This window comes from Anolis carolinensis, chromosome 2, assembly GCF_035594765.1.
Source record: "Anolis carolinensis isolate JA03-04 chromosome 2, rAnoCar3.1.pri, whole genome shotgun sequence".
NCBI classification, from domain to species: Eukaryota; Metazoa; Chordata; class Lepidosauria; order Squamata; family Dactyloidae; genus Anolis; species Anolis carolinensis.
This window is the reverse complement of record NC_085842.1, coordinates 110,158,216-110,171,848: the sequence shown is the minus strand read 5'-3', so window position 1 is coordinate 110,171,848 and position 13,633 is coordinate 110,158,216. Positions and strand designations below refer to the sequence as shown.

Below are 13,633 nucleotides of genomic sequence, written 5' to 3'. Positions count from 1 at the left end.
TGCAGATAAGATGGGAGAAAACTGTGAGCTGTCTTGGTCAATGGATTCAGAAATTTAGTAACAAACTGTTTAACAGGTAACACTATTTTTCTCAACATTTTAAGCTACTAACTCACTGCACTTAAGTGATTTCAGATGTTTGTTATTTTTAATAGCTGCAAATTGTGGATTTCGTACTATGTTTTTATACTGGCTGTTAATGCTTCCCCCACCCTTTTAAAAAGGGTGGCTTATGAATCAAATAATACCTAAAGCTATACAGACATTTGTGGCTGTGTGTGTACATACATCTGGGCCACCTCTGTAATGTTAAGTCAGCTTTCAAAGGACGAAATAGTTCTCAAGCAGTGAAAAGAAGCTGAGCATGTGTTTTACTACAATGAAACAGCTCCTTTGAGAAACAGGAAATCTATGCTGTAGTTATAACTCTTGGGTCCAGTTTACAAATGTAAAGAAGGCAAGAACCTTTGTTGCAACATAGACCTCCAGTACTTCAATAGTGGTAATATGGTAATGCAAGATTGCACCTGACTCAAGTTCAAGGATGGAAACCTCTGCTGTAGACACAATGAAGAATTTAACTATTAAGGATTGCTCGGAAGCAGGAGAAGAAATCACACATGGGAATGAAGTATAATCCTATTGTCTGTCCCCAACACTGATGAAGTCATTATTAGATTAGATTTGCATCAGTTTCATATGTCTAGTGGAGTGCCCAGTAGCGCAGTGGGTTAAACCGCTGAGCTACTGAACTTGCTGACCAAAAGGGTTGGTGGTTCAAATCCGGGGAGCAGGGTGAGCTCCTGCTGTTAGCACCAGCTTCTGTCAACCTAGTGATTTGAAAACATACAAATGTGAGTAGATCAACAGGTACCGCTTCAGCGGGAAGGTAACAACACTCCATACAATCATGCCAGCCACATGACCTTAGAGATGTCTATGAACAATGCTGGCTCTTCGGCTTAGAAAAGGAGATGAGCACCAACCCTCAGAGTCAGACACAACTAGACTTAATGTCAGGGGAAGACCTTTACCCTTACTATATATGCCTAGTAGTGGCAGCTACAGAAACTAACAACAATGAAGAGGACAGTTTGTTAGAAATCATAAGCAATAAAATAATTGCTACTTTAGTTACATTAGTTTCTGTACATTTGTCAGATTAAGAGCGTAAAATGTACTTCTTAGAGAATATTTCCATGTTCATAAAATTTACATCAGTATCATCTGATGTGAGAATTATTGTAAACATTGTTCATTTACATTTACCTTTTAAAATAAAAAGAGAATTAAAAAACTGGAGGAAAACTGCTAAAAAATCTAAATTTCACAATTTATTTTTATTTATGTCCAGCTGCATTTTCCCTATGTGCAACATCTGTGAATACTATTTTCCTGCTTAATAAAATCATACACCATGCATGACTGCCACCTACAGGCTATAAAGTGAATCCATTAGGCCTCCAGTGGTTCAATACTTATTTGGTCTTTAAGTAAATTCAGCCTCTAAATCTTAGCTGGGATAGAAAAACCATGCCACTGTATTACTTTTCCAGGCTAGGAAGACACCAAAGCAACAATCCAAAAATGATGCTGCATTTACAGAAAAGCTTTCCTGCAAGAGAACACCACATTCAATGTTACACCATGCAGGAAAGCATATTAAGCCATAGATTGATGGAGATGACATCACTGGCAGGATGTTTCCATTCCCCTACATTCCAGCCTAAGGCTGCACAGAATGCCACATGGACACTCTGCATCCTGATAGGTCATGAGCAAGGCAAGGGAACAAAAACAGCACTGCTGATCAAAGCTAATTTATCTCATTTTGCACTCTTCTCCAGTCCATTATCACCCTCAGGGAAAAATGGCATTATTTCTACGTAACTTTTGAACAACACAAATACAGTCTAAGCAAGTGATTTAGCTGTATGTTTCACTGGAAAGGATTCATCTAGTTTAAGTTCAGGTCACTACCCTGCTTTCATGATGTAATTATTTCTACTCAAGCTATTCCCATAAGTAAATTAAGATGAAAAGCCTTTAATCGAAAAATCAATTGTTTTAAAAGATATAGAGGCACATTTTCAATTAGTGGATAATGATAATGGCACGGTTGAATTTATTTTCATACCAACATATTGCAACAATATATTTTTCAAAATAATATATCCTTTTTAGCAGTTTTGAGGATAAATTTGCTTATTCTCCAAAAGGATGCTAATATAATGCATTAAGCTGATTAATACTAAAGGAGAATCCATTCAGATCATTAAATTGGTAGGCAGACTGACTCTAAAATAACCTAATTCTTCATTTAATTCAGTTCGTGGTTAAAAATTTTACTGAATTTTGGAAAGGAAAGGCATTGCCAGTGTCTTTATATTGTCTTTTTTCCATTTGCTGAAAAGAGGTGAAGAGTACTGCCATTAAGCTGAATTCAAGAGTAGCAGCACAAGAATGCAAGCAACAAGAAGAACATAAATCTAAAGCCTTCTCTTTCAGAAATACTTTAATAGAAAACGTATGCCCCATGTTGCAAAAGAAAATTTTAAAAATAGTAAGAATTTAACCTGGTGATATTAACGGAGGACAAAAAACACATAAAACTCTGTTGTTGTTAAAAGGAACAGATCAAGATTTAATATAAGCATAACATCCAGTGAGCCAACGAGGACAACTACAGACTTATTCTGGCATTTAATTTATTTCAGTATTTAATACAACATATGAATGTAGCCATAAGCATATTCACATTTCCTGTGCAGCATGCACTGAGTAGCATGCACTTCCACACAATATCCATATACACAGTATGTACATCAAAAAGGAGGGAACCTTTGTGTGTACAGCTAGGAAGCAAGACTAGGAAACCCAAAAGCACATGTAATGTACAATGGAAGTGTTCACATTTACGACTGTATTGCAAAAGCCCCATTCCTGCACTTCAAAAACCATATTCCAGTGTGACAGCATACAACTAAAATGCCTGAATAGTGTCTAAGCTTCCACTGTGATTTTCATTAACTGCAATCTGGTGGAGCATCATGAATGAGAATGATTTTATAATGTTAATGCTGGAAGGTTATAAGGAATTAGCAATACTATCTGTCTCATTTTTCTAGAGCACCAGTGCCTTCACTGGAATGTAAATCAGGGCAAATGAAACAAATGAACTCTTTTTCCTAGTCTAAATTCTTGCTGTAATCGAATGCCATTCATTTTTATCCGTTCTCACAGTTTCGTTGTAATCGCAATGCAAACTTGCTTGCAGAGCTGCAATTTCAAGAAAGAACTGGAAAATGCCAAAATCTGTTCTCTCTACTCTTTTTTCAACCGGGTGGCACATTCCTCTGTTACTGTAAAAATTCCTCATGATGACCTCTTCTGGCTTGCTTCCAAATGTCTACAAATATAACTACTGTTATGACATTCTTCAGCAATTCAGCTGAATATGTTTTAACATAGTGTCCACTGTTTCCCGCATGACTGCGCAAGCTTCCCTAAAGAATGTTTCAGAGAGAAAAAGAACCCTCACCCCACCCCTCCAAATCTGTTACAATAAGAGGACAAATGCACTTTGCTTTGATTTCGATATCACTGTTGTTCACTGAAAAGCCAATCCTTCCTTCTTTTCTTTATTTATTTATCCATGGATATGTGCTTACAATTAAAGATAATTTCTAATCGTTCCTATGGCACCCACAGAATTAAAATAAAACTGTGGGAAGTGAAGCTATAGCTGGACATGTTAGGTATACCCTCAGCTCAGACTTTGCAATACAGCGGAAGGGCACATTTATTTTTTAAAAGGAATTGCTATCACATGAGCTGCTTCCTTTACAGCCTGGATTTTCCACCAGATACACATTGTTTCCTATTCCCGGGGTAATCCACCAGACACTCTATTCCCTGCACCAATCTCCTACTGTCATGATCAGGTTCTGGAGAAGTGGATAAAACTCTAAAACAGATCTTAAAATTAATATTAGAAGAAAAAACCTACTGATGACATTTCAGGATAACAAAATCATAACAAAACTATTTTTCCAAAGTAAAAAATAAAGTAATTACTTGAGAGTCAACATGGTGCAGTGGTTTATGGATTGAACTATGACTGTGGAGATTTGTGTTCAACTCCTGACTCAGCCATTGAAACACACTGGAAGACCCTGGGCAAGTCTGCACTATTTCACTTTAGAGCAGTAGTTCCCAACCTTTGGTGCTCCAGGTGTTTTGAACTTCAACTCCCAGAAATCCCAGCCAGCTTAACAGCTGTTAGGAATTGTGGGAGCTAAACTCCAAAACATCTGAAGGATCAAAGGTTGGAAACTACAGCTCTAGAGAAGCCAAAGCCAAAGCCTATCTGAATAAACCTTGACAAGAAAGCCCAGTGATGGGTTCACTTCAGGGTCACCATAAGTCAGAAATTATCTCAAGGCTTACAAAAGCAAAAAAAACAGCAACAATATAATTACTTTTTCTTCTATTTATAAAAAACAGGTTGAGCACCCTCCTTATCCAAAATTTCAAAATGTGAAATATTCCAAAATCCAAAAAGGCAACATAGGTGGCTGAGATCATTCAATATACACAAGATTTGTTTCATGCACAAACTGTGGCGCAGGCTGGAGAGCAGCTGCAATGAATCACTGCAATGAATCACTCTGACCAGGAGGTCATGAGTTCGAGGCCCGCTCGGAGCCTATGTTTGTCTGTCTTTGTTCTATGTTAAAAGGCATTGAATGTTTGCCTATATGTATAATGTGATCCGCCCTGAGTCCCCCTCGGGGTGAGAAGGGCGGAATATAAATGCTGTAAATAAATAAATAATAAATAAATAAAATATAATAGAAATTACCTTCAAGCAATGTGTATAAGATGTATAAATGAAATGTGTGTTTAGATTCCAAAATATTTCATTATGTGCATATATACAAATACAGGTATTCCAACATCTAAAAAAAAAACCAAAATCCAAAAAACTTTTGGATAAGCAATACTCAATCTGTAATTCTAAAATGTTCTGGTTAAATCATAGGAGGGGTTTTCAGGGCTATTTTTTATTTTGTTCTTTGAGTTTATATTTTTGGAAAATAACAAGGAAGAAATTATGATGATGATGCGAAGTATTGTTTTTAAATGTGCAGTAGCAGAAGTGAAATACTTTCCCTGTAAAACATCTTCACTGGCTGCCAGTTTGTTTCTGGGCATAATTCAAAGTGATTATGACTCATAAAGCCCTACATGGCTCAGGTCCAGGCTATCTGGCAGACTGTACAGGAGTTTGCCCAGACCTTGACATCCTCAGGAGTGGCCCTTCTCTTGGTCCCACCACAATCGCAAGCACGGTTAGCAGGGAGGTGAGAGAGGACCTTCTCGGTGGCTGCCCTTGACTCTAGAACCCCCTTCCCAGGGATGTCAGAATGCTCCATCCTTGCTGTCCTTCTGATGCTTTTAAAATATGAATGCTCACATGGTAATTAAATATAAAGACAAAATATTTTGAGTTCTGTTGTAAATATATGAAGCACAATATTCAAACCATCCCAAGACACAAATGTCCAGTTACAGTCAACATATCTAACAGAGCCCATCCTTTGAGATAGGAGAAGCTATGAAACATGAGGAAGCGTCTAATCCACTCTCCCTCCTCTTGCACATGACACACCTATTTTCGAAGAATGGTTAAACTAGAGGACTTAATAGAAGACTTATTAAGTTAGAGGACTTAATAAGGCTGACTATCCCCTGACAACATCCTTGTCTCTTAGAGAAGAAAGAAACTCAAAAAATCCTCATGAAATCTTATGCTTCAAGGGCTCAATAAGGGACTGCTGCTAAAATTGTGCTGGTTTAGACAAACCTTATTTAAAGAGTTATGAAATTAAATAATTGAAAATCAATCTCTAAAGTAAACTAACATACACATTTTGGGTTTACATAATTTAGGGTTTACATTTTTCTATCAACTAATGAATTATTAATCTTTGTGTTAACCAACACTGTGTATATATAAGTAGAAGGCAGGTTTTGGGGCCAAAATGATGGATTGGATATGATCTGCAGATAAGTCAAAGGTTATTCTGTAGAGAGGAAAGCTCCAATGCTGTCTTCAGGCCAACTACCCCTGGCTGCCACTACCATTTTCCAACCACTTCAAAAAAGCTAGAAGTGGAGAGAGTAGAAGGAAGTTGGTGCTTCTTTTTAGATTCTCTCGGGATGGGCCAAGCTCTTATCTTTTGCCACATTCCTCAGAGAAGGTTCCTTTTTTGACAAGAGTAAGCTACAGTACTAACACTGACCTATGGATAAATTCACCCAGTTTTTAGGGTTAGTTTTTTGACAATACATATACAAGTATATAGGGTAATACTGCTAATTCTTCTCAATTGTGAGCAGTGTTTTCAAAGAAGCATATATTCAGTTGCAAAGGAAGAAATAACAGAACTTAAGAAGTTACAAAATGCTTCTCATATGCAATATCAGTTGCCTGCAAGTGAAACATACCAGAGTGACAATCTTTGCATTCAGTTGTGGTTAGAGAACCTTTCTAGCTAGCATGCTATTACAATCCAGTTAATTTATGTAGGCAAGACTCGATCTCAGCATGTCGACTGCTGATGGATCATAGGTTAAAGCAATCTATACATGTGATCCAAGCAACAAACAAGGCATTATATTAATTAAGCTCCCTAGATTTCAAAAAAATTCCATTTTTTAATGTCATAGCCAAATATATAACATCAAGACTTTTGCAATATACACATTAAAAATTCGCCTCATTTCTCCAGAAATAAGTAGCTAAATTAATCAGTCATAGATAATGCAAGAGTGAGAGTGAGGAGGTTGAGGTGAGGAAACAAGGATGTTTGGAATTTTGGTGTGGAGTTTTTAAACACCAAGAAAAGCTAAATTGTACTGGGATCCATTTAACTGCCCAGGCGGGGGCACTTGAGAGAGGGAGAAGGCAACTGCTATCCTGGCATTGCTAAAATGAAAGGTTTTCCTTTGCCTGCTTTGAAGGAGGAATTGAAGGAAGGAAGAAATTCAAACCTTGCCATTGTTTGGAAGAAGGACCTTCATCTCCCTACTTAGAAACAGGACATGAGGAGGAGGAAGAAGCTAGAAGTTTAGAAGTTTCCTCTGCTGGTTTGTGGGGAGGAGGGCGCAGGCTGAGCAATATTGCTAACTTTATGACTCCTTCAGCTCCATTGTAATGCATCCCCCTGGTCCACAGTGGTTCCCTATGGAACTGTCTCTTCACATTTACACCAGATTTGATTCATTTCACAAGACCAGGAACTCAATACAATGTAAGTTGAAATCAATTTGTATATGTGTAGGACTTTTTTACCTTTACCTTAGGACTAGACACGTTTAGAAGCAGGCAAGAGGATGAGTGCTTCTAATAGTCTGAACTTCATGAAGTTCAGATCATGCGTTGTCCGTAGACACCTCCAAGGTCATGTGGCCGGTATGACTGCATGGAGCGCCGTTACCTTCCCGCTGGAGCAGTACCTATTGATCTACTCACATGTGCATGTTTTCAAACTGCTAGGTTGGCAGGAGCTAGTGCTAACAGCGGGCGCTCATTCTGCTCCGGGGATTTGAACCTGGGACCTTTTGGTCCGCAAGTTCAGCAGCTCAGCGCTTTAACACACTGTGCCACCAGAGGCCCCTAACTTGATAGCTGAGCAAAATTAAAAAGAACAATAGCTCTCAAAGTATGATAGAGATCTTAAGAAAACTTGTAGTTGATACAAAACCTGAAACATAAATCAGATATCCCTAGTTCAAATCTTCTTTCAACTACCAATGCATTACTAGAAATGCATTACTAGAAAAATAAAATTTCTATTTTCTCAGTTTTAACAAAAGCAATATGGAGATAACACTGTGCTGTACTGTAATGACAAGAAAAAGCAAAGAAATATTAAATGATTTGTTATTATGTTAACCATAGATACTTGAAAAAACTGTTTGTGTATTCCACTATAAACAGATACAATCTTATGTACAAAATTATAAACAGATCAGAATTGGTAGTGACTGGATTTCTTTCTTCTCCAAATGTTGTGCTGTAGTTTATAGATTTAAAAAACCAATAAAATGGGTTTTTAATTGTGTGTGTATGTGTATGTGTGTGTGTGTGTGTGTGTGTATATATATATATACACACACACATACATACATACACATACACACACACACACACACACACACAATTAAAACCCCATTTTATTGGTTTCTTTTGATCTATAAATATATATATATATATGCATATTATAAAACAAAAAATCACAGATGGGTGCAGAACTATGACCTATGAGCAAACATGTCAAAATAATATAGTTGGGGACTAGATTATCTGTATATTCCTAACACTCATAGGGCTTCTTTGCGTGTTTTGTGGCCCAAAATTATAAATTGGGTAAGACAAGGGAAAAGAAGCTCCCCAGATCAGGCAGAAGGGAACAGATTCTCTCAGATTCAGAGAGATCTTGCAACAAGATAAATATTAGATCTTTTATCTTATACTAGTTCTTGTTTAGATATTGGGGTTTAGGGGCTTGCTTCTATCCATGGTGACATGTACTCAACTAGAGGACAAAATCTACAGTCTGCTCCCAAACTAATTCTGGGTGTAAAGTAAATTACAAACAGATGCAGCAAAGCACACACATTTATCAAAAGTGACACAAATCCCCCAAACGCTTCCTTTCCAGAAGTAGTTCAATCAGAAAAATTACATCATTGGATCCAATCCCTTGTGTGGAGAACATAGAACGTGAGAGAAGTCTCGGCTACCATCCAGGTCTATTTTGCAACATCTCCAAATAGGTATTAAGCTGAATCAGAAAATTTGCAGGTTTAGGGCCCATAAAGGGAAAAGCCAAAGGCATGTTCAACTCACCGATCAACTGCTTCTACATCAAAGCAAAACCTCTTCTCGATGGAATCTGTTTTCCGACGTGTGCAGGATTTGAGGATAATAGCTTCATCTTCTCCCTGATAAAGATCAAAGATAGGGGCAATTTATATTTTTTGTATCAAATACTGTCTGAATAATAGTTATGTTAATCTTGAAAGTAACACATGACATAGTGATAATTACTAATGAAGAAAGATTTTAATTTCAGTGCTATCTGTAAACTATTAGAATTTGACAAATAAATCACTGGAAAAATCTATTAACTTTGAAGCAGACAAGAATATTAGATTCTTGCCAGATTTAAGCAAAGGCTGCTCTATAGTTTAGGACTGAGTAACATCGTATTTCTTTGGTTCTAAGACTCCATCAATTGTAATGCACACACTAATTTCAGTACCACCACCAACAAAAAAGCTTTCTCCGCCATACACACACACACACACACACACACACACACACATACACGGGGGGGGGGAGGCATTCCTAAAACATAATCCCAATCCATTTTTGGAGATGTTTATATAGGAAGAATGTTGTCTTAGAACTGAAGAAACACAGTATTTGGTGCTTTAGAGGTTATTTATTTATTTATTTATTCATTCATTCATTCATTCATTTATTTATTTACAATATTTATATTCTGCCCTTCTCACCCCGAAGGGGACTCAGGGGGATCACAATGTGCACATATAATGGCAAACATTCAATGCCATATAAACATAGACAGAGATAGACAGAGACAGAGATGCAGAGGCGATTTAACATTCTCCAGATTCCAGCTTCCTGAGGGGATGCTTGATTCAGGTCAAGCATGTGTGTCTTTCCCAGGACTGAAAGGTCCAGAATTTCATCTTATCAGTTACGAAATTCTTTCAAATGACTCAAAATTATCTGCAGTGCAGACTTCTCAGTACACTATCCAACTTTTTTTCCGGAAGGTTTTCTTTCGTTGGGTTTTGTTTGGTTCACAGATATTTGGAAAGATCCCAAGAATGTGGTTCTATGCAATGCTTCTGCACATTTAGGTTGGCTATGGCATGAATCATGCTGCAAGCAGAAATACAACAGAAAATGATACTTGAGAGGGGCAATGTTAGCATTCATCAAGCAATGATTGAGTTTCAGGGGATGACTTGACCCAACTGCTAGGAAAACTGCTATAAATGCAATGGCAGTAGACCCTTATTGACCTAGGAGCACTGCTAATTCAAATGCAAGTAAGCAAAATGCTGCAAGTCAGGACAAAATGAAAGAAATAATTCACTGCACATCCTTTGCAAAGGAAGTCCATAAGCACCAGCTGCTAGACATGGCATCAATCTGTGAACTGTGAAAACAATTGCAATAGACCTGTCTGTGGAAGGAGCTACTGTACTTTATTAAAAGTCTTCATTTCCAAAGTTTCCATATAAAGCAGATTTCTTAGTGGTAGGCATGTTTTTTAGGTTAACATTTCCTCAAAACCAGGTATCTCTTCTAGTAATTGCAGATGTGTTAACTTTAGGCCAGAGGAGCCAAAATCAAGATAGTCCATCTTTCCAGTCTTTGAACTTTTAACGTCATACATATACACAGGTGTGACTAAACTGTATGCCCACATGTGTGTGTGTATGTGTGTGTACAGCATGTCTGTATTTATAAGTTTTGGCTAAAGAAAATTATAGACAATAACTTGTTAAAAAAGAACTAGGCCCATACCACAGTAAACAAGGAGAAAACGTTCCAACAAATCTATCTATATATATAAAATGATAAAGTTGTTTGCGCAGTGACTATAACAACAAAACTAAACATCCCAGAAATACGAAATTTGGCAACACAATGCAAAAGGCTTGCCTCCAGGTTACAACACCACAACCACACCACAAAACCACAATCCAGACCCACAAAACTCACAACAACGCATCATGCGATAACAACACAACTAAACGCCCCAGAAATACAAAACTTGGCAACACAATGCAAAAGCCTTGCCTCCCAGTTGTAACAACACAACCACACCACAAAACCACACAGGACCCACAAAACTCACAATAACGCATCGTGACAATAACAACACAACTAAACGCCCCGTAAATACGAAAATTGGCAACACAACGCAAAAGCCTTCCCTCCAGGTTGTAACAACACAACCACACCACAAAAACCACAATCCGGACCCACAAAACTCACAACAACGCATTGTGACTATAACAACACAACTAAACGCCCCAGAAATACGAAACTTGGCACACAACTAAACACCCCAGAAATACAAAACTTGACAACACAACACAAAAGCCTTTTCTCCCGGTTGTAACAACACAACTACACCACAAAACCACAATCCGAACCCACAAAACTCACAACAACGCATCGTGACTATAACACAACAAAACGCCCCAGAAATACAAAATTTGACAACACAATGCAAAAGCCTTGCCTCCCAGTTGTAAGAACACAACCACAACACAAAACCACAATCCGGACCCACAAAACTCACAACAATGCATCATGACTATAACAACACAACTAAACGCCCCAGAAATACGAAACTTGGCAACACAACACAAAAGCATTCCCTCCCGATTGTAACAACACAACCACACCACAAAACCACAATCCGGACCCACAAAACTCACAACAATGCATCGTGACTATAACAACACAACTAAACGCCCCAGAAATACAAAACTTGGCACACAACTAAACGACCCAGAAATACAAAACTTCGCAACACAACACAAAAGCCTTGCCTCTCAGTTGTAACAACACAACCACACCACAAAACCACAATCCAGACCCACAAAACTCACAACAACGCATTGTGACTATAACAAATACAACATTTGACAACACAACTCATCCACCTCCCCAATCCCTACATTCACACTTGGCCTCCAAAAAAACAATTACAATAATAACAATGACAACAACAACAACAATAAGAATCAACACCATCACAGGCAAGAAACAGCCAGTCACTGAGGCTGAGAGGCCAGTCAGTGCTACACTGAGCCTCCAAAAAACAATACAGTAGCATCTAACTTATCCAACCTTCATAATCACTACAACAACAATAATAATAAACACCTACACAGGCAAAACAAAAAAAAGACTATTGTACCACAATAAAAATATAAACCGCACTCAGCAGAATCAGACATTACAATTAACAACAAACCAAAGACAACAGGGATCTCAAGCAATTATCAATCAACACAAAAATTGAAGAAGGTAACAGACTTCAAATACTACTACTAATGTGAGTATAAAGAAGGGTGGAGGTCACAGCATCAATACAACCTAATGTAGACTGACCAACACCACCAGACTAAGCCACAGCAACGCGTGGCCGGGCACAGCTAGTCTATATATATAAAAGGGTGATGGAATCGCGGCACTGAGCAAAACAACAAAAGTAAAGGCCCCCCAACCTCGAAATTTGACAACACAACCCATCATCCACGCCTTAAGGTTGAAACAACAAAAACTCCCGTCAAGAACCTCCATGGGGCCTTAAAACCCCAGCTGTCAGCCTGGTTGGAAGGCCCCATGGTGGTTGGAGGAGGAGGGGCCTCCACGCGGCGGGGCCTGTGATGCCTGCCGAAGAGGAGGGCTGCGAGGCCCCAAGGTTTTTTTTTCTTTTCCTGCGTTCAGGCCTGCAGAGCCAAAGGTGTGTGTGTGGGGGGGGGGGGGGGGGCTTCAACAATAACAAAACAAAAAAAATGCAATACATGACAATTAAATATAGAGCCTCTCTGGGAAGCTTGGAGTTGATCCACGTATTTCAATGGCTTCAGGACAACACCCATAGCATACCTTTGTTCATTTCCACACAAACATATAGGTTCTTCAACTCTAAGATAGAGGTATAGTTCTGAGATATAGGTAGAGCTATTTTATTTAGCAGGACTCCACACCTAGTTGTGGGAAGTGTCTTCCCCACTGTAGCAGCTTGCACAAGCTAATGAAATTCTTACCTAAAAGACTGTCTTGCCCTGAAGGATGCAATACCAGTTGGTCTTTGGGTGTGATTTTTATTAGTCATAGCATCTCTTAAGAGGAACTAAAGACATGACTTAAGAATTTTTTTAAAAAAATCAGGATTATGGGTATCTCACTCTTATTAGGACCCTTTTGCACCATTGTAGCATTAAGCTTCCACTAGCTGCTATTGCTGCATCCTAAGGGATACTGGGGTTCACAGTTTGGGCAGGCACTGGAGGAAAAATCTGGCTGAAGATTCTACATTTCTATTGTTTGAGTTTGAAACAGCTTGGGAATAGGTTATACTCTATCTGAATCTGCCTATAATAACAGAACACGCCACCAAGAAGTTTTACTGTAGTTGTACTCCAATTATGGCACTCTCTCCTCAAGGAAGTCCTGCCATAAGCAGGCTTCAGAGACTCTCCATCAAAACTTTAATGTTTTTGAATGTCACCCTTTGATTTTGAAATTATCTGGGCCTATTTTTATTTGACAAAGTCACTGTTTTATTCAGTTTCATTGCTGGGATTTCCCCTTTTTATTATTTTTGATTTTCTGTTTACACAAACAGTGGACAAAAGTTACTGTTTGTAAATAAAGTAAATATATGAATAAACTATTAGCTGCAGGTGGATAAAAAAATCTGAAAGGTGTTCAAGATCACCATAGGGAGAGAGAAGTGTTCACCTAAAGCACTGTTTCTTCAACAGTGTTTTCCATTGA

The 13,633-nt window shown here is 38.2% G+C and overlaps 1 protein-coding gene across 6 annotated transcripts in view; it reads right to left on the bottom strand.

Annotated features, from left to right (window-relative positions):
* The window catches only part of arhgap26 (Rho GTPase activating protein 26), a 306,778-nt gene that overhangs the window by 198,475 nt on the left and 94,670 nt on the right, over positions 1-13,633 (bottom strand). For all 6 annotated transcript variants that reach the window (XM_062973896.1, XM_008104704.3, XM_008104707.3 and 3 more), the window contains exon 10: positions 8,921-9,015. In XM_062973896.1, coding sequence (XP_062829966.1) covers positions 8,921-9,015 — 95 coding nt within the window. The remainder of the gene's footprint in view (positions 1-8,920; positions 9,016-13,633) is intronic.